The following is a 25,718-nucleotide window of genomic DNA, read 5'->3' as shown; positions in this document are numbered from 1 at the left end:
AAGCAACTAAGTATCATCTCGATAATTATCTGCGAGCCCAAAAAACCTGGTAACCAAAAATATTTGAGTGCAATAGACCTTTTCATAAATTACGTCACGAACATCACTTGCCTCGTTTTGAAATCATTGCCATGGTGATTACCTCCCAGCGGATTTTATTAAAACTACTTTCTATTCATAAAAAAAACATTTAATGTCTCAAGGAATATGATCGCCATGGAAATTGTTTGAATACGAGGTAAGTGAAGTTCGTGACGTAATTTATGAAAAGGTCTATTGAGAAACAAAGCGGACATCATTGGGCTACAAGTAATATAATTTATTTTGAAAGTTTAACGTTTAGATTTAAGACTTTTTTTTTGCTTGGTGGAACAGCACTTGATATTGTCAATACTAAAATTTAATCCTGGCCTTTATCGATCTTCATCGAGATTCGTCAGAGCTGTTTTTCAATGTTTTAGTGACGGTTCAACCATATTTTTTTGGTATCATTTCTTGATGTTTTTGGATTTTACTTTTGAGTACTATAGACTTTATAATCGGTGTTTAAAAATATTGTCTCTTATTTTCTTTGTTTTATTTCCCATTCTTGTTCATTCAAAGGTACCCTTTTCCAACGTATATCCAAAATTCAATACCGAACCACAGTGGAATCTTTTCAACTCGAACCTCTATAACTCGGATGTCACTTTAGCGCGAACAAATATTTAGTCCCTTCAGTTAACTCCATAACTCGAAATATCTTCAACTCGAATAAGTTTGTGTTCCCCACGCGGGTTCGAGTTTTGGAGGGCTATTGTATTCTTTGATTTGCAGTTTAAAATCCAAATAAGACAAAAGGATATATTATCGGTAGTTGCTAAAAAGAAAGTGTTCGATTGACTGATCATGTCATAATTTTTAATTACTACTTATTTTCATTTCTTTTTTTCTCTAGTCAAAAAAATATATATAAATAAAAGGAAAACAGAAATGGCCACACCACAACCAGCAGACGAAGGGATCACAAAGAAACTTGAAGAAATCAATTTGGAAGATAAAGAACCATGTGTTTTAGTATTGGGGATGGCTGGTTCTGGTAAAAGTTCTTTTGTTCAGGTAAAACACATTTCTCGGTCATTCCAAAGGAAGGTGTACGTTACGTCACGCTCGTTTTTGAATTGGATACCGCCAGTAGGGATCTTGGAGCGCCGCGACCCATGAACCATTTGATTGCACGCATAGAGGTGGTTGACAATTTCTTGGAATGGCCCTTCAACATATACTTGAAATAACAACCTTTGGACCTTCTATGGGTGTTTTTAACCCTTTAACTGCCCATGTCGGCATATGCCAACATGAGCATTTTTGGATTTCTTTGCCCATGTCGGGATTTGCCGACATGTGCACTTTCCATTTCTTTGCCGATGTCGGGATTTGCCGACATCGGCACTTTCCATTCCTTTGCCCAAAATTTTAACACTTCTACAAAGATTTTGCATTAGATGGTTTGAAATGAAAAAAGATAATAGTTAAAAGCTTTTCTATGTTGAAAAATAACTATTCAACAATGTTCAACTCAAAATTATAGTCCTTGGCTGATACTTCATATATTATTCAGAAAATGAAGTCAAAATCGCTACCTTTTTCCCATGTCGGCATATGCCGACATCTGGCAAATAGGTCGAACCTTCTTTTTTTCCCGTGGCAAATAGGTCGAACCTTAAAAAATACGAACGGCAGTTAAAGGGTTAAGGAATTGAGCTAGTTCAATTATAACAGTTTTTTCTCAAGAGCAAGAAGAAGTTAGCTGGTACATATTCTTTTAGATATCTTAAATTTTCTTTCTCATTGGGAGCCCTTGGTACCCCGTTGGAGGTGCAGACGGTAGCCGCTATTTGCCCTACTATTAGAATTGATAGGATTTTTGAAAGTTTGATGCTTTTCCCTAACCTGTCCCTAATCCTCCCAACGAAGTTACCTTAAGCCAGTTCTTCTTTCTCAACGAAGAGGTTTTTCTGTCTCAAAATTCGGCAAAGACCAATATTTCAAGAATATGTGCTAAATTGCTGTGTAAAATCCATGTTCTGTTGCAGTCGGAAAACCTTGCTTTGACCACTGATAAATTAATGTTTTCTTTTTAGAGGCTAACCTCTCACTTGCACACTAAAAAGCAACCACCATACGTAATCAACCTTGACCCAGCGATCAACGAGGTCATATATCCTTGCAATATTGACATCCGAGACACAGTCGACTACAAAGAGGTCATGAAACAATACAACCTCGGTCCAAACGGTGGCATTATGACGTCACTGAATCTGTTTTCGACGAAATTTGATCAGGTTTTAAATTACTTGGAACAAAAGAAAGATAAATCGAGGTATTTTTGTTTTACATATGTGTTTTTCTATAAGCATATAACATTTATAAGTATATGCAGGCTCTGGTTTTGTAACCTAAACAATGAATCTATACACCTTTTCGACCGTAGCCGCCAATTGCCACGCGGGCATTTTTTATCCGCTTTATCCCACTAAAACCGTCCCAGTTCTTTCCATTTTTCGCACCTATAGACAATAGAAAAATGTGTCAAAAAAGGATTGGATCGAGTTTAGGGGGATAATTAAATGATTAAGTGCCACGCGCCTGACCGCGCGACTACGGTCGAAAAGGCGTATTGTTTAAGAACAATTGAATGCTAAGCATAATGTGAGCCTGATGTAGGTGTGACAATGAAAATGTATGTACATGAATGCTTTCTTTTTCAAAGTTTCAAGTTTCCTTTGTAAATTCTTTTATCTGGTGTGTATAACCACTGATATTTAAAATTTGCTTTCTGATGATGGAAAGAGAAACTTTGATAGACCTCATCCCGTCTTGCTAGTTTGTCTTTTTTTGAAATTCTTACCTTTTTCTCGAAAATACTAAACCGGTGTGCAATCACTCTTTTTGACTACCTTGTGGAAACCATGCCAGTACAATTAGACTAATTTCCTCGGAGGTTGCATAGTGTCCTCCCCCCCCCCTGGATTCAGGGGGGGATGGGTTTTGAGGTCAAAAGGACATATAGGGGGGAAAGAATTTTTTTTGAAGCCAGGGGGGGGATGAGGGGGATGGAAAATTTTCATTCTAGGCATGGGGGGGAACTCACCAAAATCAATTAAAAATTGAAAAACATCTGGTTTTATGAGATGATATAGCATAATGCTTAGTTTTATTAATATTATGGTTTAAAAACACCATCCTTTCCATTTCTTCTTGAATTAGAACTACCTTAGGGAAAACAATAAGCGTTAAGTTCATCAAATTACAGCTTTTTAATTTTTTGCTTGAGGGGGGGGGGCAGAGAAATTTTTGGAGGCAGGGTGGGGAAAAATGAGGGGGGGGGAATGGAAAATTTTCATTCTAGGCATGGGGGGAAGAGACCCTGAAGGACACTATGGGTTGTTTCCACATGGTAGCAAAAAAGAAGAGCCCTTATTATCGACAGACAGAGGGTTCAGCGGGGCTTCAAAACGCAGCAAAATTCAAAGTTTTTTCATCTTTTTTTCTCTTCTGTCTCAGTTTAGTGCTCATCGATACGCCAGGACAAATTGAAGCTTTCACCTGGTCTGCGTCGGGTTCGATCATAACAGAATCCTTAGCGACCACCTTCCCGTCTGTTATCGTGTACGTCATGGATACGGTACGCTCCGTCAGTCCCGTCACGTTCATGTCGAATATGTTATATGCTTGTAGCATCATGTACAAAACCAAACTTCCTTTCATCGTCGTACTAAGCAAGGTAAAGACAACTTGATTTCAAATAGAATCGACTACCGTAGATAATTTTTCTCTACCCCGTGGAAACAATCTCGGCGTGTGTTTAAAATAATGTGAATTTTTACTTAAACTGTTTTTAGCGGTTAAGTTTTAAGCTTAGAAGTAAGAGTGAATTTCCAAAACTTTTTAATTTCCAAAAACATGTAAAAAGTCGAGGAGTTGGTTAGACTCTTTAACTCGAGCCTCTATGACTCGAATGTCTCCTTAACTCGAACAACAAGTTTTCTGTTCCCTTCAGTTAACTCGAATAAGTTTTATCAGTTAACAATGCGTCATTGTACTGTAACTCGTAATTTCCTTAACTTAAACAAATTTTGTGTCCCCCGTGTGTTCGAATTATGGAGACTCCACTGTTTATTATTTCTTTTTGTTCAACAGATCGATGTTATAGACCACAGTTTCATTAAAGAATGGATGGAGGATTTTGAGGTGTTCCAAGAGGCCTTGGACGCTGACACTTCGTATACTTCCAACCTTGCACGATCCATGAGCCTCGTTTTGGATGAGTTTTACTCACATCTAAACTGTGTTGGTAAGCGACTACCATTCCTCTTCGATGGGAAATTGGCCCGCTTCTTTAGAACTTTAGCGTAAGCGGCCACCATAACTCATTCATCGGAATATCAGATAACATTTGGCTAATTTTGCTCGCCTCTCAGCTGTACTGTTGAATCACTTTCATGTTCATCATTCTTGATGTTTTTGGTACTAAGCATCTAGACTTATCAACCATTGATAGCGCGGCCAGCTTCCAAGGGGACTGGTACTGAATTTACAAGGATATGACGTTGTCTTTGAGAAGGTTTAATACAACGGCTTCATACATTTTGACGTCATTCATTCTTGATAAACTCGAACCCTTACTCTTTAAAGGTTGATAGTTGTATGATAGTTACATGTCACAATTTCTCAATTCACCATTTTTTAGCGTCAGAATTCAACAATAATCAAAATACAAATATAATATTTTCTTTTCGCAGGTGTTTCATCGCTGACAGGGGATGGTATGGATGACTTCATGAAAGCTTTGGAAAATGCTGTTCAAGAGTTTCATACAGAATACAAACCAAGTGAGTTGAAAATTTTGCCTCTCACTCTTTTATGTTTAAGGTACAGTTGACGCTATCTATTTCGACATTCTACTATTCGATACGTTCCATTATTGGATAATAATGAAAATTACTATCAACAAACAAACTCATATACGACGCTCTATTATTTGATACGCTCCCTTGCCTTATTCGGTGAAAACTCAATTCCTGACTTGAACACTTTTGCCCTAAAGGATTTTATCTTTAACGCCTTTCAGACTGAAAATTCCGATGGAAACCTTTTGGAGAGGCTGTTTTTTCATGTATGTGCGAAGTCGAGAATGCCGGAGAATGCATACGGTGTTGATTGTACATTTCTATCGCCAGCCCGTGCATGTTTTATCTAAGCAACACAATAATGAATTTAAAATAAAATACCATTTTCTCTATAGATCGTTCAACAAAGAAAACGCCTACAGACGAAAAGGATTCAACAAAAAGTTCGGAACCGAATTTAATCTTTTCTTCGTCAGACGTGCATAAAGTACAGGCTAGAGATGAAATCACCATATCAAAACAACCTTCTGACATGACGTAATGATGACGTCATATTATCCCCCATTTATAAAAATGGTTCAGTAATGGAATGAAAAGTATCATTCAAACTATCGATATATCGACCTGATGAAGCGATACTGCTAAAAATCGACATTGTATTAATGGGAAAACATTTTCTGCAGAATAGAACATTTTGTTGAGCTGGAAAGCTCCGAACATTTAAGAAAACTTGAAGACATGCGAACCAGACTACTTTTCATGAACAATTTTATGGAAATTAGCTTTGTTAAAATTTAAAATTATTTAAAGCTCGGTACAGTATGGACATTATCTACTTTGTGTGGCTGATTGACGGGTGTTTGTCTTGAAAGTTAATTTTACCGAAGTCAATCATTAGCTTCGTGGGTAATTTCTTTTAAGTAAAAATATTGATATTTTTGTTGAAAAACGATATTTTATAGATAAAATACAATTTGTCTTGTTTATTTCCCTTTAACGCATTCACTGCTGGCTGAAGAGTTATAATACTGGTAGTATTTCGAAAGGTCCTTAACTTTTCTATTTCATTTTTGGCATTTGTGAAATTCTGCTTCGACTATATAGTGTACAATTTGAAGAGCCCCTGAAAGTCAAACTTTAGATTAAATTCTTAGACTGCAAGAGGTCAAGTTTTTGATTTCTGAAAAGGGCTCGACAGTGAACGTGTTGAAAAACACAAAAGATCTCAGAACCGATCAATCCCGTATTAGCCCGGTTACCTGGTGACAAATTGCAACAGCGTCAGCAACGGTTTTGGTCACCAGGGGGACACATAGCACGGTTTCCTGTGCTCCGTACCGTGCTCGTCTTTCGCCGTATCAATATATCCCTCAATAAACACATGGGTTCCTCTAGAATTTAATTGCTGACAGACAACAAAGAACTTGGTACAAAATGCAAAAAGCTTTTGTCCACACTGCCCGCCCCGGCACGGCGGCAGACATTATTTACTAATGCCCACTTACCGCCCTGAGAGCTTCATCTAATCAAAACAAAAATGGCGACGGAAATGCGGTGGGTCCCGACTTTCTGCTCAGATTATATTGGGCTATTCCATTTTTAAACCATACAGGGGTATTGACGAACTTTTCCAGGGGGTCTGAGCCTTGATTTTCCAAGGGGTTTTTGTTCATTTTTCAGATTTTCCAAGGGGGTTATTAAAGGTTTCCAGGGGGTTCTCTCCTCCTAAACTGACATCAATAGTTATTTTCCAGGCCCTTTTTCACAAAATTTCACTTTCCAGGGGTGTCGACCCCTAATTTCCAGGGGATAGTTTGTTATCCAAAATTTCCAGGGGGGTTAGTGAAAAAAGTTTGTCAATACCCCTGTACAATTTTTTTTTGGAATAGCCCATTTCATGTTCTTTGTTTTTACTTTGAGTAGTATATACTCTAGGTAGTCTGCGAAAGGTACATACTACGTTGAATGTATTTCAAACTTTATATACAGGGGGCCAATGTTCAATGCACTCCAAAAATGGTTCATTTGGCGTGAACAAACCTTTTTGCCCAGGCGCCAATCCATACCACCCATCGCATCATGCATGGCCATGCCTATAATGCCATAAGGTGAGTAGGTAATTTTGTAGGTTGTCCAGGGTTGCTGACAGAAAGCTTGATGGTTTCAATACAGCTGTGAAAATTTGCTAAAGAGTCTCTTGTAACATACAAAACAACACAGAAACCAATCAAATAGAAAAAATATGCAGGGTGAGTTGAGTATACAGGACTTTCACTTCTTTCTTTTGTCTTCCAGTCTTGATTAATTGAACACTTAAATCACCAAACTAATGGAACTTAATCGAACAAGAAAAGTTTGTAGGGGAGCCTTTCAAACTCAGCAGATTTGCCACGGAAAATAATGTCAAATGGACGTTTAGAGGGGGTAGGCAGGTAGGGGTATAATAGTTGTTTAGCAAACGCGACGGTCTTTTGAATAACTAATTACTCCACATGCCACAGCAGTTAATTTCAGCAGATAATTTATAATTTTTTTATTGGCTGATGGAAAGTACTGTATCTATCTGGATAATTAGTAGACTAGTCCAGACGTCCGCGCTCGATTAGGATCGATCACCGGAACGGCTCTATGACTGATCGATATGTGATTGATGGATTACTTAACGTGGGATAGGAGATATGAAATACTACCGTGAGATTGGGTAACTTGCACCAGTGGAGGCTAACATGCATAGCCCTCAAATGAATGACCTAGCTGGTCATTAAAATACAACTACGCAGCTCTACTCTACCATTTTCATTTAGTGACGAAATTGATGATGAGCTTGAATTTCAGTTTCAAGCTCATAGCTGTAGTTATGTTGACTGCGATGAATTCAAATCGCTTGCAGCGAACACTCCATCTAAATTTTCTGCCTTTCACCTGAACATTGCTTCACTTTCAAAACATTTTGACGACCTTGAAGATTTGCTTGCCCTCCCCAATTCTAAATTTAGTGTCATAGGGATTTCAGAAACCAAAAGCCTTGTTGACACCGAAACAGAAAGTCCTCTCGAAAAAAAAGAGGACTTTGCTATACCAGGTTACGAAAAGTTTTTTACACCAACTGAATCTTCTAAAGGTGGAGTAGCCTTATATATTTCACACTCTTTCTCTTACAAACCTAGGACAGACCTAGACCAAGTTTGCTATTCTTCATGTAGTCTTGAATCATGCTTTGCTGAAATTATCCTACCAAACAGTACCAATATCATTGTTGGTACTATATATCGCCATCCAAAAATGGTTGGCTTCAATCAAGATTTTCTAAAACCTCTGCTTAGTAAAATTTCTTCTGAGAAGAAGCAACTCCTCCTTCTTGGAGACTTCAATCTTAATCTTTTAAAATGCGAGGATGATTCAGAAATAATGTCCTTCATGGATATCCTCGATTCTAATCTTATACTTCCACAGATCCTTTTACCAACAAGAATAACTGAGGACTCAAGGACTCTCATTGATAATATTATTTCTAGCCCATCTGATAATGGAACTGTATCTGGCAACATATGCTTTTCCATATCAGATCATCTCCCCCAGTTTTGTCTCTTTCCATCATTTGAAGGTAAGTTTCCCGGTGAAGATAATACTTTTTTTCAGCAAGACTGGTCTCGTTTCAACCGAGAAGAATTTATTCTGGATTTTCTTGAAGTTGATTGGGACACCCTTTTTTTGAGATTTGGTCATAATCCAGACTCCTGTTTCAATATTTTTAATGACAGAATGAAAGTACTTGTAGAGAGACATCTACCCACAGTCAAACTTACCAAACGTCAAGTTAGATCAAAAACAAAACCATGGATAACGCCAGGAATTTTGAAGTCAATCAAAAAACGTGACCACTACCAAACAAAACACGCTAAGGCTAAAACTAAGGAGTCCAAAGATCGACTCTATGAATTATATCGTAGGTATCGAAATATGATAGTCACTTTGACTAGACGTAGTAAAAAAAACCACTACATCAGATATTTTGATTTCCATTCTAAAAACTCTAGAAAAGTCTGGTCTGGTGTTCGCGATATAATCTCAACAAGGGCTAACTCAGAGTCACCCATTTCAATCATCACAGGTGACTCTTTGACATCAGATCCTGAGAAAGTAGCCAATGATTTTTTCACTACTATAGCTGATTCTATTCGTGAAAAAATGCCGCCTTCTTACAATCACTTCAGCAGTTTCATGAAAGATCCAAATCTGCATTCCATTCTCTTAGCACCAACCACTAATCAAGAAATTGCGAAGGTGATTGGCTCTTTCTCAATAAATAAAGCAAGTGGTCCTCATAGTATTCCTATAAAAATCCTTAAACTTTTAAGACTTGATATTTCTGTGCCAATATCGGCGCTGATAAACTACTCCTTTCTCAGTGATATTTTTCCCTCTACTCTCAAAATATCCAAAGTTGTGCCTGTCTTCAAACACAAAGGTTCTCCCCTTGAAGTCTCTAATTATAGGCCAATTTCACTTTTATCTAACATTGAAAAAATTTTTGAGAAAGTGATGTACTCACGTCTTTCTGATTTTCTTGAAAACCATAATCAAATCTACTCTCGACAATTTGGTTTTCGTAAGGCTCACTCTACTGAGCATACACTCATTAATATTGTCGAACGTATCCGAAACTATCTTGACAATGGTGGGTTTGCCTGTGGTGTATTTGTTGATCTACAAAAGGCTTTCGACACAGTTGATCACGAAATCTTACTTGAAAAACTCGATCACTACGGAGTCAGAGGCATTGTTAATGACTGGTTCCGATCTTACCTCACTAAGCGCTCCCAGTATGTTTCTCTTTCAGGCTCAAATTCCCTTTTAAAATCTATTAATCATGGAGTTCCTCAGGGTTCAGTCTTGGGTCCTCTGCTGTTCTTGTTGTATATAAACGATCTTCACCGCTGTATAAGAACCTCTGAAACATATCATTTTGCTGATGATACTCATTTACTAAATTTTTCAAAAAATGTATGGAGTCTTTGTGGGAGGGTTAATGCTGATCTCAGAGTTTTAGTCAGCTGGCTTAATGCCAACAAAATTTCTTTGAATGCTAGCAAAACTGAGTTTGTTATTTTTCGTTCCCCTTGGAGACAGATGGACTGTATTCCAAGAATTAAGCTTTGTGGGAAAATTCTATCACCAAGTAAGAGTGTGAAGTATTTGGGTGTTCACCTTGACAATCATCTAAACTGGAAGGTTCATACTTCTTTCGTTGCTGCTACATTGAGAAGGGCAAATGGGGCAATATCCAAACTTCGTCACTATGTTCCAATTCACATCCTTCTAAACATTTATCATGCAATTTTTGCTTCTCATGTTCGCTATGCTAGTCAACTCTGGGGACTGTGTGACAATACTGTCACACATAGAATTCTTACTCTTCAAAACACTGCACTAAGACTCATGACCTTTAGTGAACCAAGAACTTCTGCCACTCCCCTGTTTGCTGAACTTAAATTACTCAAAATCTTTGATCAGGTGAAAGTAATGAATATCTTATTTATTCAAAAATACCTCCAGGGTAATCTTCCATCTGATGTCCTATCAACACTTAATTTTGATGAAATTGATCACAAAACTGGCACCAGGGGCAAAGCTATTAAACTACTAAAACTTTCAACGGTCAAAACCACAAATTTTGGACTTAACTCTTTCTCTCGTCTTTCGTCAAAACAATGGAATGAGTTACTAATAAATCATCCTGACACTGATTTTCACAACCTTGATACTGATGAACTAAAATCTTTAGCTACAAAATTCTATTTAGACAAATACAAAGCTGAAAACGAATAATCTTTGTGTGTGTGTGTGTGTGTGTGTGTGTGTGTGCGTAATTGTGTGTGCATGAGCTTAGTGTGTTTTCCCAGGGTGGGAGGGGGTGGGTAACAGGAAGAACTTTATAGATAAAACTACTCAAAGAAATTTTCATAAAATAAAAGTAAAAATATTTCTTATATTCATTATTTTGTTGTCACTATTAATATTATGATAATCGTTTATTCATTTGTTCTTTAGTTCTGTAATAATTTTTCAGTTTCTTCTAGGTTCCCCATTGTATTAGAGAAATCTATTTTTTTTTTGTAAGGGGTTATCCTGCTGTGTTGCAGCGAAAATATATTCAATTCAATTCAATTCAATTTAACTTTGTATTTAATGACCAGCCAGGTCTTTCATTTAAGGGCTATGCATGTTAGCCTCCACTGATGCAAGTTACCCAATCTCACGGTACTAAATGATATTTCATAGTAACATTAAACATGGGAACATATAAATAAACGAGCACTTACAAAAAAACGCAATTAACAGAAAGAAAAATAAATGCAATCCCGCACGGGTCAGACATACAGAAATCTGTATGTCTCTCCTTACGATTTTAGGTGAAGAAAAAAAGGCGTTGGAAGTAGCTTCTAGTCGGTTATTTTCCTTTTCTCTCACACGCGCTGAATATTTAATTAGTGTTTGACATTATTTGATTAACAGTTTTATTATAAGGTTATAAGTAATAACCGACTAGTTTACTAGTCTAGATAATTAGTGATTAGTTATTCAAAAGACTGTCAGACTGTCATCGTGGCGTTCGCCAAAACATCTTTTGTTGACGTTCTTTTGTGGCAAAGAAATTTTCACCAAAATAAATTTTAGAGAAGTTCATTCCATGCCAAATGTTACTTCCCCATGTTTGTTTTTGATTGCTTCAGCTGTTTTGAAAACCATAACAAACGGCCCAATGTTTATGCATCGGGTTTGTAAAGGTCAACCACTGCCCAAAAGACCTTTGTTAAATTGATGAAACATAAAACAGGGTGAGACATAGAAATCAACTCCATTAGAGAATATATCTTCTGTATTTTCCAATAGGTGAAAACCTGCGATTTCACCCACGTATGCTCTCTGAGCATTTCTCACATAATTCTACTAACAAATATCTGCTTTTTATACATATCTAGCAAATTCTACAATAATTACAAAACACATTAAAATCCTCAAAGGAATAGAATAACAAAACAAAAGATACCTTAAGTGGATTAATTTTCGCGTGGACAAAATTTCGCGAATGGAAGATTGAAAATTTTCGCTTGGACTAAATTTCGCGATTTGGCCTATTTTTTACCTAATTTCTTTCATTTTCCTAGGGGTTTTGGCAAAAATTGCAATTCTAAAAATTTCGCGTGGACAAAATTTCGCGAAAATGGCCAAAATATGCGAAAATCGCGAAAATTAATCCACGCGAAAATTAATCCACGCGAAAATTAATCCACTTAAGGTAGTTACACAGAACATTGAAGCGATAAAAGACAATTAACTATGTACAATAAATGAATTAATTAGATAAAAGTATTCTCTTGATATTTACAAATAAACTGACGCACAGCGACAGTAACAGGGTTCTTAAGGTAATTATGTTGATAATAGGCAGTTCTTTTGCCAATAACTCAGTGTTAAATGTTTTTAACGTGATCTTTAGTTAAAATGAAGAACAAATTCTTGTAGATAGGGTTTTGTTGTTTACTCACTCATTTTTTAAAACTAGTAAATTTTTTTTGAAACATTGCAGTACTTTTTTTGGCAGTTTGAGCCTCGAATAGTTCTTATCCTGTCTTAGAGAACTCTGTAATTAAAGTTCTGCAAAATAGAATGTACTTGAATGTCGAATCTCAGAATTATAAAAAAGAATCGTGCAACCATCCTGAGCAGTCCCAAATTATATCCAATTTTAATTCCTTACTTTAGGCATAAGAAAAAATATTTGTAGTAATTTGTACATAACTTGGTCATAAATAGTTGTATCACAATGGAATCAGATAAAGATTTGGTTTCTGTCGAATTGGAACCTGAGAAGAAAGGACTGGTTTTGAAACACAGAATGTACACTGTCACAAGCACTGTAAGGTTACTGTGTGGAAACTTTGCTGACTAAAACTAAGTAGTCTTGAATACACCTTGAAAGTTTTGACTGGTGAAGTGTTTATAAACAGGAAAAATACCGTTAGATTGTCTGAAGTCATTGCATTGACATTCTCATAAAACAAAGTATTTTGGTGTCATTACCTTATAAATTCATAACCAGGCCCCTCAAAGCCAACTGCGCCACTAAGGGGAGATAGGTGTATTTTACAGAATCTTAGATAGTTTTTAAATCTTTATTACAATGAAATATCTATTTTAGTCAAAAAGAAAAATTTTAAAAGCAACGCAAATTTTGAAAAATAATAAACTTACAATTAACTACACAAAGTTTCAGGACTTATCTTATCTGCCTTAATTTAAAATCTTATAAGGCAAGTCCAATTTTAAAATTTGTTGTTTTACGGGCCAAGCTACCCAAAAAAGGGTGATCGGTCGAAAAATTTGGGAGTTTTTAAAGCGATGAAAATAAAAATGTGCTACCAAAATAAATTTAATTTTCATTTCAATTTTAAGAATTTCAGGGTTGGTTGGGCCCCTAAAACAACTAATCAAATTGTTCTTGCCTAATTATGTAATGAAAAGTTTTCAAAACCACATCGAAAACTAACACATTAGTAGTCCGCTTGTCCAATTAGTGATCTCAACCTCAACTTTTTTTTCATAGCTCCATAAAGCAAATGTGCAAAGAAGATATAATGATTTTATTGCTTTCCATGAAGTGTTGTTGTTGCGCTATCCATATCGGTTGGTACCCAGGCTTCCTCCAAAGAAAATCGTAGGTAGGTATGAGTGAACCCCCAAATGATGTGTGATAGAGCCAAAGCAGCTGAATCTGACAACTATATTGTTGTTGTTTTTTATTTTCTGGGCCTTTTCACTTACAATTGTGCCTCCAAACAAATGAAGTTTTACCAGAAAACTTGAAATTTTCCATAGTCGTCCAAAGTGTGTTCCTGTCCATCAGACTTTCTCACTTCTCCCATCAACCTCAAAATCAAATTCCTGTTTAACTAATTTATCTTCATTAGTTTTTGCTTTGTGTTTCTCATTTCAGCAAACACAGAGTTCATCGAAGGGAGAAGAAGAGCATTGAAAAGATTTTTGGTCTTGATCCTTCGCCACCCAGCTATTGGCAAAGACCCCATCGTTAACCATTTCCTCACCTTTAAAGGATCTGTAAGTTAATCATAATTAGTAACTTTGATCTTGAGCATCAAGTTTGGGAAGGTATTAGGGATGTCTGTAAATTTGGAAAATTGGTTTGAAGCTCTGTAAATTTTAAACTTTTTGTCAAGCTAAACTTTATTTCCTTCTGAAAAACAGACTTCCCAATTCTTTAAAGAATCTGTAAGTATTATATTATAATCAGATTGAATAATTTCAATAACTTTCGTATTGAGCATCAAAGTTTGGGAAGGAATTAGACATGAAGCTTCTACACTTTTTGCTACGCTCTGTGATACAAATCAAGATATAAATTAGTAGAATAAGGAGCTTTCAGCCAAATTTTGTCATATTAATGTCATTGTTTTTTTCTGTATTCCAGGATGCTGGGCACAAACTGAAAGAACAATACAAAGGGGTCCCTGATGAATTTATGACCAATGAAATGGCTTCAAGTGCTAAGGTAAATAATAAATGAACATTACTTAATACACTTGAGTATTCTGATAAAAAATATTAATAATGATAATAATATTTTCATTGCTCGCCAAAGCTACATCTTGAGGTATTTAAAGTCAAATTTAAAGTTTAAATTCTCCAGATAAATCGCATGCGCACTGAGGTTTTAATGAAACAATAGAGAGTTTCGAAACCTAAGCCAATCAACTGTGTTTTAAACATTCTTTTATTTGAAATCTCCATTGATAAACATCTTTTGTGAATGTTGTCTATTATTTTTAAACCTATTAATAAGCAATTCCCGATGGGGGTTACTAGTGACCGCCTATAGCAGTATGCCTATAGACCAAGGCCTCAAAGCCTGGAGCTGTCTATTGTGTAGACAAACATTTCAGGGTTTACACTGCTCATCAAAATTACTTATCGGCGTTTGGCCGCTAAGGGGGGTTTACTGCTTACTGATAAGAAAGTATATTTTAGGGCAAAAATCTTTTTCACCCATCCTTCCATTCATTCTTCCATTCATTTATTCATTTTAGGATAATGTCCCAGCTGACACGCAGGCTAGCTTGACGAGCAGTCGACAACAATTATACTTTATTCACAAACACATCGAGCAGATGAAAGATATACTTGAACGCCTGGGCGGGAGATCTACAGGTATTTTGATTTTTATTTACTTCACGTTCTTATTTTATTTGTTAATTACGTCATTATTCCTCAGAGGCGGTCATCCATAGCAAAGATTTTCCAAATATTTGACACCCTAAGCACTTTGAGCTGGGGCCGTTTTTGTAAACTTAGATTGAGCTTCTAATGCCTGAAAGGGAATTTTCTCAAAACTCAATCGAGTTTCCAAAACTCAATCTTAAATTGAGTATTTTGGCTGGTATACGGACATAGAAAAGTTCTTAGAAAAATCCCTGCCCTTCTGCCTTCCTTTCGCAAAAAACAAAAGAAAATGGTGCCATTCAAACAAAATACGTTTTTGCTCAACCCTTTGCTTCCCCAATGCGTCTGTACTATATGGATGGTTCCTCTCTCCAATTTTCAACATATACCATCGGTAAGCTAGCAAGTTTAAAGGTTTTACTTCTAAATAAGTATTCCCGTTTCATATCAGACACATATTTCATATCATGACAGTGTCGACCTATTGTTATATTATGCTGATATAAGCATAAAGTTGTTGTTCTTTGTTGTTCCGCTTTCTGACCAAACTTACTCCACGTCCGTGTCAATCTAATGTGAAAAAGCTTGTAAATTAAAATTGATGAGTAAACAAACGATATCACTCTTATTTAACAAAACCTTCAAGCATTTTATTCTTGTAAAATTTTCTGATTATTGGACAGTTTTTAATTCGATAAATACTCTGCAGATTTTGATCCATTTTAGATAAGTAATTTTTCATTTTTTTCTTTGTAGCATACGCAGTCGACATGTTAAGCTTCAGCAAAAATCTACAGTAAGAAATCCGTGTTTATATTGTTTCAAGTCAGACTATTTATTGCTTTAAAAGTTGTGTTGGGTTTTTTGTATTCCTGAAATAATAACTACTCTGACTACTCAATTTATTAACTTGAATTGGTTGCGCTCGCGCTAATTACAACTGTTTAACATTCAGTCTGAAGCCTCTGGAGAGTCCTGTAAGCCCTCCTTAACGTTTGGACCGGTGTGGTGTGTTGGGACAAAATTTGAGCCAACCAAGGTTATTTTCGAAAATCCTGCCTTTCGTGTTAATTAATTATCGCAATCGTTTTTCTCGCGTTAAAAACTTAATTAGTTTTATAAATGTAATAAGGTATCTTTTGATAGGTATCAGAAATGTTGTCAAACTAGTGACGAAGTTTTGGACTCACTACCACACCATACCATTGCTTCTCTCTGCCATTGAGCTACAGTTGACTTTCGCTAATTCGAACTCTCGATAATTCGAACTCTCGCTAATTCGAACTCTCGATAATTCGAACTCTCGCTAATTCGAACTCGAATGGAGAATCTAATTTGTTTGAATTACGGAGAAATTCGGATTAAAGAAAGTATTTTCACAAAGGTTTATTCTTGACGAGGACTGGGAATTAGTTCCAACTATAGAAAGATTCGAATAATAGAAGTTCGAATTAACTAGAGTTAACCAGGGGTTTTTCAATTTTTTTTTAAATGAAGAATAGCCACATTTATGATTCGCGGGTTCTAATTTTCGCACTTTTGCCGAAAAAAACTGCGAAAAATACGAAAATGAGTTCCCTTAAGGTAAATCTAAATCAACCCTTAAAATGTTTATTATCAGGAATTATTTATTTGTTTATTCTTCAGAGCATTAAGTGAAGAATCGAATCCAGTGACAGAATGGGCGACAGGTGGAAATAAAACATGGCAAAAATTACAGCGAGGTTTCAAGTCACTTGTGGTCCCTTTCGCATCCATCGCTGAAAAATCTGCAATGCATGTAAGCCAAACTTCGTTAACTTATATTATTACAACTCTTTAACTCGAACATGAACCTCTACAACTCGAATGTCTCCTTAACTCGAGCAAGACTTCTTGTCCCTTAAGCTCTAGTTTAGACGGCCCCCTTTTCGCCCTGCCTATTCTAATTGTGAATTAAAGTGGGCTTAAAGTGGGCTGTCTAAAGTCAATGCATTGCCCTCTTTTGACGTCAATGCAATGTCTTCTTTCAATCTTTTTCAAGCAAAGATTTTAACTGCCAACTTTGTGCCCACTTTCTGCTTACTCTAACAATTAGAATAGGCAGGGCAGAAAGTCGTCCGTCTAAACTAGAGCTCAGTCAACAATGCCCTATAAATCTTATTCCACGAATCGAAATTTCCCTAACTCGAATAAATTTGAGTTCCCGTGCGTGTTCGAGTTATAGAGACGAAGCTGTCTTTTATTTTTTGAACAATCAAACTTCTTTATGAATAAATATAGCAAAACATAAAAGATATCGCTCTGACATCATGCCATAGACTTTTTCGAAGCTTCTCCATTTTTAATGATTTTTAATCATTGATTGATAAAAAAGAAATTGTAAGAAAATGATTACTATACTCTCATTTCATAATTGTTTTTTCCGTCATTATCTGTTTCAGAGTACACACGAGACGGAGGGCGTTTCTGATTATTTGGAGATGTTTATGGATATTACAGCTGCATATAAGGTTAGTTGCGTGTTCAAGTTTATTATCTTTTGTAAGACACTCTACAGGGTCATCAGTTGTCTGAATCACAGACCTCTATATACTTCCTATACAAGAATCCTTTTTATTCCTCTATAAGAAACTTTTTCGCTAGAGGATGAGCAGAAGACTACAGGATCAGCAGTAGATGCTGTGGTTGTATACCTATATCTTTTTTATCATCTTGAAAAAGAAAGCAGTTTTAAAAAAGACCCTTTTTCGAATTTTCCTCAAAAATAGTTTTGATTGCTGGTGTTGGGAGTGCCTAGTCTCCTTGGTGGTTCAAACCCCCCCTAAAGGCCAAACCTCCTATATATAAATTTCTCAGACCCCCCCCCCCCTTAATAACCGAGGTCGTGAAAATTAAAATTTTCATAAATTACGTTACGAACATCACTTGCCTCGTTTTGAAATTATTGCCATGGGGATTAACTCCCAGTGGATTTCATTAAAACTACTTTCTATTCATAAAAAAATCATTTAATGTCTCAAGGGACATAATCACCATGGTAAGTGATGTTCGTGACGTACAGTAGACTCCCGGTTATTAGAAGCTCCAAGGGGATTGAGAATTTACTTCGAATAACCGGGAGTTAAATAACTGCAAAATTCATTTTCCCACCAGATTCTAAACTTAACCTTGATTGGAGGGGCTTTTCTGAAGTAATTGAGACATTGCGGTTCAGTTGAGCGTAATAAACACAAAGAAATTGCTTGAATAGCGATACATACCCCTGAATGTTGAAACCTGATTTTTTAAGGGAAAAAAGTATTTTAATCGCAGAATATCAATGTTCTCACTCGACGATCTCCCAATAGGAAAAATTCGAATAACTGAGGGTGATTTAGCCTATAATGTGCCCCAAGGGGAATAGAAATCGCTTCGAATAACTGAAAGTTCAAATAACTGAAGTTCCAATAACCGAGAGTGTTTTTGCCTGGGTTGAGTAAGCAGATCCGAGGGGAGCGCCATCTCACTTCGAATAACCGAATTATTCGAATAAGTGCAGGTTCGAATAACCGGGAGTCTACTGTAAATTTAAAGGTCTATTATTGACTGTATGTTTCTTCTACCACAGGAGCTAGTGGAACGCCATGAAAAAGGAGTATTGAGAGATCACCATATGGCTTTACATAAAATGCAACAGTATAAACAACGACAGATGAGCACTGCTATGAAAGGTAAGCCCTTATGACGTAATGCTGACGTAATGTTTTGAAATGCGAAATAACCAACCAACCAAAACAAATTCATGGTACTCGTGACGTAATGTTTTAAAGGAAAGCATCCAAAAAAGAGCGGCGGGTGTTTGCCACCAGTTTTAAATTTAAGCAAAACTAGTGACAAACGCCCGGGGTATTTTGGGTGCTCCCGTATAAACATAAACATTCCGTCATGAATATCATGAATTTGTTTTGGTTGGTTATTTCGTATTTCAGAAGACATTGCGTGGGTAATGGAAATCGTTTTAAGTATTTCTCTGTTGGAGGTCTAAATTTCCAGGGAAGTTTGAATAACCATACGCCCATAGGGCTGTGTATGATGAAATTCTATTCTAAATAGACATTGTTAAGCTTCTATTCGAGGATCAGCTATACGCCTAGGTGTGTTTTTCTTTGGAAACTATTGGAAAAGCATTCCAATACACTTGATAGTAAAGTTAAAGTTGATGCTCTCTTATTCGACGTTCTACTATTCGATACGCTCTGCTCTTCGATAATATTGAAAGTCATCGTCAATGATACGCTCCCTTTTTCGATGAAAATGTAATTTCCCTTGAAAATAGAATTAGAGAACGCCAGCTGTATTACCAGATTCTGAAGCTATTTTGAGTTGCCATTTTAGGTCTTTCGACTAGTTCCGTAGATTTTTCTTAATTCTTAAATCTATAATTAGTGTTAAAAGTTCTTCCATCTCAGCGAAGTATATAGAGAGGCTTTTCTGTCTCAAAAATCTGCATAATTTATCAAAGTTTCGAGAATATTTGCTAATTTGCTGTACAAAGTCATTTTATGTCTCAGATGTAAAACCTTGCTTAGATCACTGTTTTCTACATGTTTCAGGGAACGAGAATATGGATCAATTGGAGCATCGTATTATTGCACAAGAAGGTGCAATCAGTAACATGGAGAATCGAAACTACTTCTCTTTATATTGTCTACAAGAAGAAACCAGGTTTATTCATTCCAATATGAATATGGTCGTCAAAATGTTCCAAAACCTCGTCGACATCGAAATCAGAAAACACACAGAGGTTTGTTGTCAATAACAATACACCTTTTCCACCTTAGCCGCGCGGGCATTTTTTTGTCCGTCTTGCCATACTCTAAAACTGTCCCAGTCTTTTTTTCGCACCTATTGACAATAGAAAAAGGTGTAAAAAAAAAGATTGGATCGAGTTTAGGGTGGTAAAACGGAAAAAAAAATACTCGCGCGGCAATTGGCGGCTATGGTCGAAAAGGTGTATAACATTATAAAAATCATTCCACTGCTTGATTAGCACAGGAATTTATCTGCTGCCACTCCCCTGCTTCTTTATCCCCCAAATCTCGGATCTCCATGGTGACGCTTGGAACTTTTGGCAGTCTCCTGTCCTCTTTTTCAAAATCTCAGACCAAGCTCTAACAAAAAGAGATGAGTACACCATTTACTTATAGAGCGTACGAACTTGGACCCAGACTCTTTTTTTTTACACTGCACCATTTGAACATATTCGGAACGCTGAAGAAACCAGATGAATTTCCGTCTCAGTGAATTATATAAAGAGGCTTTTCCGGTCTCAAAATTCTGCCAAATTCACCAAAATTTCAAGAATATGTGTTAGTTTACTGTGTACAATCCATTTTCCGTCTCAGACAAAAAAGCAACCTTTATTTGATCACTGCATATTGAACGTTTACTTATATTTTTTTTCAGTTATGTACACTATGGGACGATATGCGACAACCGATCAACCATTTAGCTGAGTCAGCAAATACACCAGGCTCGCCTGTGTCACCCGATACTTCTTCGAAATCTTTCTTTGGTTGAAATGCGTGATTCCTGGTTCTTTTCCGTAACCTGTTCTTTTTTGTATTCTTGTTGACTTGACTTGACTGGAAACCAAATTTAAAAAATATAGTGTACGGGCTGATTTTTCAACATTTCTTAAACCGTTTAAAAAATGATAAATCGATCACACGACTTATGGAGGTTTTTCATGTTTTATTAAGTTACACAACGTCCGCCATTATGGAAGCAAACGTTCGATTTGCGCAACACATCGCCTCGGGCGGAAATGTCGTATCTGAACAAAGCATGAGAAACTTTTGTCTTCTTTAAAAACGAATATCAGAACGAATATTGACATTTCTTAAAAGTTTGTTTTAAAGCAAATTGTCGCAGGTTGCCTTATTGAATCGTTTCGTTCGCAGGGATTTTTTTAAGCACTTTTTTATGTCCGTATACCGGCCAAAATACTCAATCTAAGATTTAGTTTTTGGAATTCGGTCAAAATAAATTAGACTTTTTCTAGCGAAATTAACCTTTTTGTTGTTTATGTGCAACAATAACTAATTATCTAAATATTCAAGAGTTTTTCGGAGCTTCGCCCTCAGAACACCCACAAGACCCTCAGCTTCATCAATGTAGATCTTTGCTGAGCAAGTTTCCTTTCAGGCATATTAAAAGTTCAATCTAAGTTTACAAAAACGGCCCCAGCTCAAAGTGCTTAGAAAAATCCCTGGTTCGTCAGCCAAGTTGTTTATTTCTTTCACATGAGAATAAGAGGTATACATTTTTATTCAATTTATTTGGTAAACACTGTTTAATTTGATGATTAATTTTTATGTATTTGTGACGTTCGAGCAAAAATTATATTGTATAATAAGTTCCGCACTCAAAAGCATAAAGGGAAAATCTCCGTTTGAAGTTGAAAATTAAGTTAAATCTATTACGATCTATTACCGTTAATGTCATTCAATTATGATAAATTTAACTTTGAAAAGATCATTGACTTTTCACGTTGTTTAGTCTCAGAATTTTTTATAAGGTATAACTTTCAGGCCTTCTCTCAAAAAGCCTCAAAAGCCTATTGTTATCGAAGTAAACGTTTGAAGTTGCGGTCCTCGAAAGACCTCGCTGATCTTGAGGGTTGCCCCATGTTGAGTTTAAAACCCGAAGTGCTACAGGCGAATCTTCAACCCTTCTCAGGCAATAAAAATTGAAGCCACTTTTCTCATCCGGGAGTCTCGAGTCTAGCCCTTCGGGCTTGGAACTCAATGGTTTGCCCCTTCCACATCCTTATTTTTGTAAATTTTGATGAATTATCTAATTATCATTGTATTTCACAAAAGGTTTGTTTTCTATACAACCCATCTTTTCTACATACAAGATATTTGTCAATTTTTTCATGACCTATTGTTTGATTTATGAAAATTGATTCAAAAAATTAAAATTTGCATTGTATATTCTACGGTAAAATCATGATAAAATAATAATAATAATTATAGTTATAATTCAACATTGTATATTTCAAAATTTTTAGGGTTTTTTTTGGTTTAATAATACTAGAATATTTTTGCATATTTTTTATCTCTTAAATTGACTTAATTTTCTGATGGATCTTCTGCCATATCAAAATCACTTCCTGCAGACACAAACGAGTTTTTTATAAGAATCGTCAAATTTTAGCTTGGATTGTTTTATCATTTTAGAACCTTGAAAGTTACGGTTAATTACTCTTTCAATTCAATTACTATCTTGTTCAGATTGTTTAAGAGAACTTTTTTTCGTTTACAACATTTTGTTTGGTATTTTTCTGCATATTTTGTTGAGAGTAACATAATTCGACTTTCAAAATACTTGGATTGTGAGAATCTTTACTTGGAAAAGTTATTAAAATTCTATCCTAAAAATATGTAGAAATTGGATTTTAACTTTGAAACTTGATCGTTTATATTTTGATAGGGAATAAACGTATTTCATAAGAACATCCAAAATCCTCGAAGCTTTCACATGGTCTTAACTTTTTTGGTTTTAAGCCTAGAAATGTTCTTATTTTCACCAATTTGTGAGTATTTTTGTCCATTTTCCTAAGACATCAGGTGTTTTAGAGTCAGCAATGCCTTAGTTGTTCTTAACTTGTTCTTAATATTTTAGCCATTGAAACCTTATGTTCTTATATATAGTTTGTTCTTATGAAAAAAATCTACAATGAAAATGTAAAATATGGGTCTCCATGGTAACAGCTGGTTTGTTTTGTGCTTGGTCGGTTTTACTTTTTGTGGAAGTGCTAAATGCCAACCGTTTGCGCGTGCTGGTCTCGCTACATCACAACCTTTTGAGAATGGTATGTTTCTGAGAAAAATCTTTGATTATTTTCTCTCTCTGTTTATGAGTCTTTTTCTAACCCCTTTGAAATTCATGAAACTTTAATGAAAAGATAAAAATATCTTTTAAATTTGAAAAATTGTCCTTAAAATGTTCTTAATTTGTTCTCAATATTTTAGTCTTCGAAGCCTAATGAGGCTGACCCTGTTAGTGAAGTTAACTTCTGTATTACGTACGTGTGTATTCTTTTCTTTGAAGGAACACAGCGCGTACACATCTCACCTCATCCAGATCGTCAAATCAACGAAGCTGATATTAACAAAGATTTAGGTATAAAAAATTTTTAACAGACTTTTGGAAAGTTTTGATTCGAGAATGGTAGCAGTTGCTTTTAGCTTTCCAATTTGACAGGGTCGAATGATGGACAACATTTGCAAATGCCCAGAAATTTGCCTTTTGGTTTACGTGTATTTTAGCCCAGGTGAACTAACCCCAATGTCCTTATACCATTATAAAAGTAGATAACATTGAGTTTAAAGCCCCGAAAGGGCTAGAGATGAAACTTCAATCTTTCTCAAGCAAGAAAGAATGACGAATGATTGATTGAATCTAGACCTTTCTTTGTTTTCAAGCGGCACATGTTTTGGAATCTGGCGATAGGTTTTACTTTCAATCTGACGCTTGTGTGAAACACATGCGGGTCACGGCGTTTTGGATGGGGAATAAGTGGCTTCATTTCCCATCCAAGAGTTGCGGGTCTAGCCTATCGGGCTTTGAAATTAATGGTAGATAGGTGCTTTGGTACACTACATACTATAAATCTGCTTTTTGTGATAGGTTTCAAAGATGACGAGGAGAAGTTTGAACACGTGACCAATGGAAAGACACGTGACATTAAAGTTGGGATTCGTTTGTGGAAGAAACGGAGAGGACGATTGTACATACCGTACGAAATTAGTAAAAAATGTAAGTTAGGAAAATGAAAGGCTACGTCATATCTTCCTTCATTTCGAGCGTAAAACTCCTACTCTTCGGGATATGAGCACTGCTCTTGTTTTGAATATTGAAATTCTCCGGATAAATTGCATGTGCACTGATGTTTTAATGAAGCAATAGAGAGTTTCGAAACCTAAGCCAATCAGCTGTGTTTTAACATTCTTTTATTTGAAATCTCTATTGATAAACATCTTTGGTGAAAGTTGTCTATTATTCTTAAACCTATTGATAAGCAATTCCCGTTGGGGGTTACTAGTGGCGGCCTATACAGGGTGTCCCTAATTAAAGTATCGAGTTTGAACATGCGATTGAGTAGAAAAGTTTGTGTGTGTTATCGCTAAAATATAAGAACGTTCTCCATCACACAGGCTTATTACAAAAGGTAGCTACAACGTATAAATTAATCGTAATGACAAAGAAAAAAGAGGGAGAGCTTAAAATACAATTTTGTGAACACGCACATAAAACTTTCTACTCATAGTTGTGTTTCGACTCGATACTTTAATTAGGGACACCCTGTAGACCAAGCGTAAGGCCTAAAAGCCTGGAGCTGTCTATTGTATAGACTATTAAAATGGGGAATTGAAAATAAATGTCTTCCCATAGGAATGGTACTAATTTCAAATTTCAATTTTTACTGTGGAGATTAAAGTTTAGTCTAGATCATTAATGGAGATGAAATATCAGTGCGTTTTATTGGGTGTGATTTGCATTGATAAATTAATTTTATTGTAAAACAAAATACAATAGAGTCTTTTTAACTCGAAACTCTATTTTATTCTAAACTCGAACAAGTTTTCTCGTCCCTGTAGTTAAGAAAGGCCTCACAAACCTTACTTGAAATTTCTTTAGCTGGACCCACATCTCGTGTGGATTCGGATTATAGAGACTTCACTTACATTAATTTTGATTAAATTTTTATCATAGTTTCATGGTTCAGACGTCAAAAACTGAAAAGAGCGATCCGCAAAATGAACAGTTATTTACATTGTAACAAAGGAAGGAATGTTTGGATCAAAAGAAACAAAAAGAAACATAAACATTTTGTAAAGTTTCAACCAGGACCTGGGTAAGATATACGCTAGCCTACCTAGCCTCCTTTCGACTAAATTGTTTTTTCTCGAAAAAGAATTTCACAGCTGACATGGGCAAAGATTGAAGTTTCTCACGTCCAAAAATGGTGGTTATAGTATTGCTAGATAAAAAGCTGATTTTTTCCTTTTTCGTTTTTCACCTTCGTGATTGAAAATTTTAGAAAAGTTTTATACGCATAATAGTCAACTCCGTATTTTCTTTCCAAAAAGTATAATTAATCGCTATCTAATTCGAAATCTATTAAAAGTAATACGCAATTGAAAATTTATTACCAGCTAATTTGAAATGTACTTTAACTATTAGAGGCTGTAGTTTTTGATGCAATAATTCTATGCTGCATTAGGCCATATTAAATTTTTTGATTTTTCTTAAAAAGCGATTCATTGTGGGATTGTTTCGAGAGTATTACAATAGAATTACCTCGAGGAATTCCTAAGAGATTTATATTGTATGTTTTTTAAAAAGTATCCCATCATGGACCATCACTTCAGGATTGCTCCCAAAGGGATAGAGAATGGTGTGATATTTCGGGAAATTTGCGATCGTTATCCTAATGCTGCTTGTGGATGTGTGAATATGGAAAAATGGGTACCCTCCCTAGGAAGTGACATTCAGAGAAGGGATAAAATTAAAAAGGTTTTGTAAAATTTAGGTGCAAATACGGAAAATAATTGA

The 25,718-nt window shown here is 35.8% G+C and overlaps 2 protein-coding genes and 1 long non-coding RNA gene across 3 annotated transcripts; all 3 read left to right on the top strand.

Annotated features, from left to right (window-relative positions):
• Positions 1-941: 941 nt before the first annotated feature.
• LOC136813940 (GPN-loop GTPase 1-like) lies at positions 942-5,433 on the top strand. Its single transcript, XM_067070453.1, has 6 exons — positions 942-1,098; positions 2,124-2,362; positions 3,547-3,766; positions 4,183-4,336; positions 4,785-4,874; positions 5,288-5,433. The coding sequence occupies exons 1-6, from the start codon at positions 973-975 to the stop codon at positions 5,431-5,433; spliced, it is 975 nt and encodes a 324-aa protein (XP_066926554.1). The 5' UTR covers positions 942-972.
• A 7,227-nt stretch (positions 5,434-12,660) lies between these two features.
• LOC136813939 (sorting nexin-8-like) lies at positions 12,661-20,754 on the top strand. Its single transcript, XM_067070452.1, has 11 exons — positions 12,661-12,813; positions 13,501-13,615; positions 13,891-14,012; positions 14,383-14,463; positions 14,999-15,119; positions 15,888-15,927; positions 16,779-16,911; positions 17,555-17,623; positions 18,721-18,823; positions 19,706-19,896; positions 20,559-20,754. Exons 1-11 carry the CDS (start codon positions 12,721-12,723, stop codon positions 20,670-20,672), a joined length of 1,182 nt encoding a protein of 393 aa, XP_066926553.1. The 5' UTR covers positions 12,661-12,720; the 3' UTR covers positions 20,673-20,754.
• A 2,497-nt stretch (positions 20,755-23,251) lies between these two features.
• LOC136813805 (uncharacterized) lies at positions 23,252-25,011 on the top strand. The gene is made up of 3 exons (XR_010847556.1): positions 23,252-23,282; positions 23,790-23,918; positions 24,876-25,011. It is a non-coding gene; the product is annotated as an uncharacterized lncRNA (long non-coding RNA).
• The last annotated feature ends 707 nt before the right edge of the window (positions 25,012-25,718 follow it).

Source organism: Clytia hemisphaerica, unplaced genomic scaffold (genome assembly GCF_902728285.1).
Source record: "Clytia hemisphaerica strain Z4C2 unplaced genomic scaffold, Clytia hemisphaerica genome assembly, whole genome shotgun sequence".
Taxonomy (NCBI): Eukaryota; Metazoa; Cnidaria; class Hydrozoa; order Leptothecata; family Clytiidae; genus Clytia; species Clytia hemisphaerica.
The sequence above is the reverse complement of the archived record's forward strand: the minus strand, read 5'-3'. Positions and strand labels throughout refer to the sequence as shown.

Excerpts from the sequence above, each read along its gene's own strand:
- LOC136813939 (XM_067070452.1), top strand. The coding sequence starts at position 12,721 with ATGGAATCAGATAAAGATTTGGTTTCTGTCGAATTGGAACCTGAGAAG. Across the intron at positions 15,120-15,887 it reads CCTGGGCGGGAGATCTACAG|CATACGCAGTCGACATGTTA; the intron begins GTATTTTGATTT and ends TTTTCTTTGTAG. Across the intron at positions 19,897-20,558 it reads AAATCAGAAAACACACAGAG|TTATGTACACTATGGGACGA; the intron begins GTTTGTTGTCAA and ends ATTTTTTTTCAG.
- LOC136813940 (XM_067070453.1), top strand. The coding sequence starts at position 973 with ATGGCCACACCACAACCAGCAGACGAAGGGATCACAAAGAAACTTGAA. Across the intron at positions 3,767-4,182 it reads TCATCGTCGTACTAAGCAAG|ATCGATGTTATAGACCACAG; the intron begins GTAAAGACAACT and ends TTTGTTCAACAG. Across the intron at positions 4,875-5,287 it reads TCATACAGAATACAAACCAA|ATCGTTCAACAAAGAAAACG; the intron begins GTGAGTTGAAAA and ends TTTTCTCTATAG.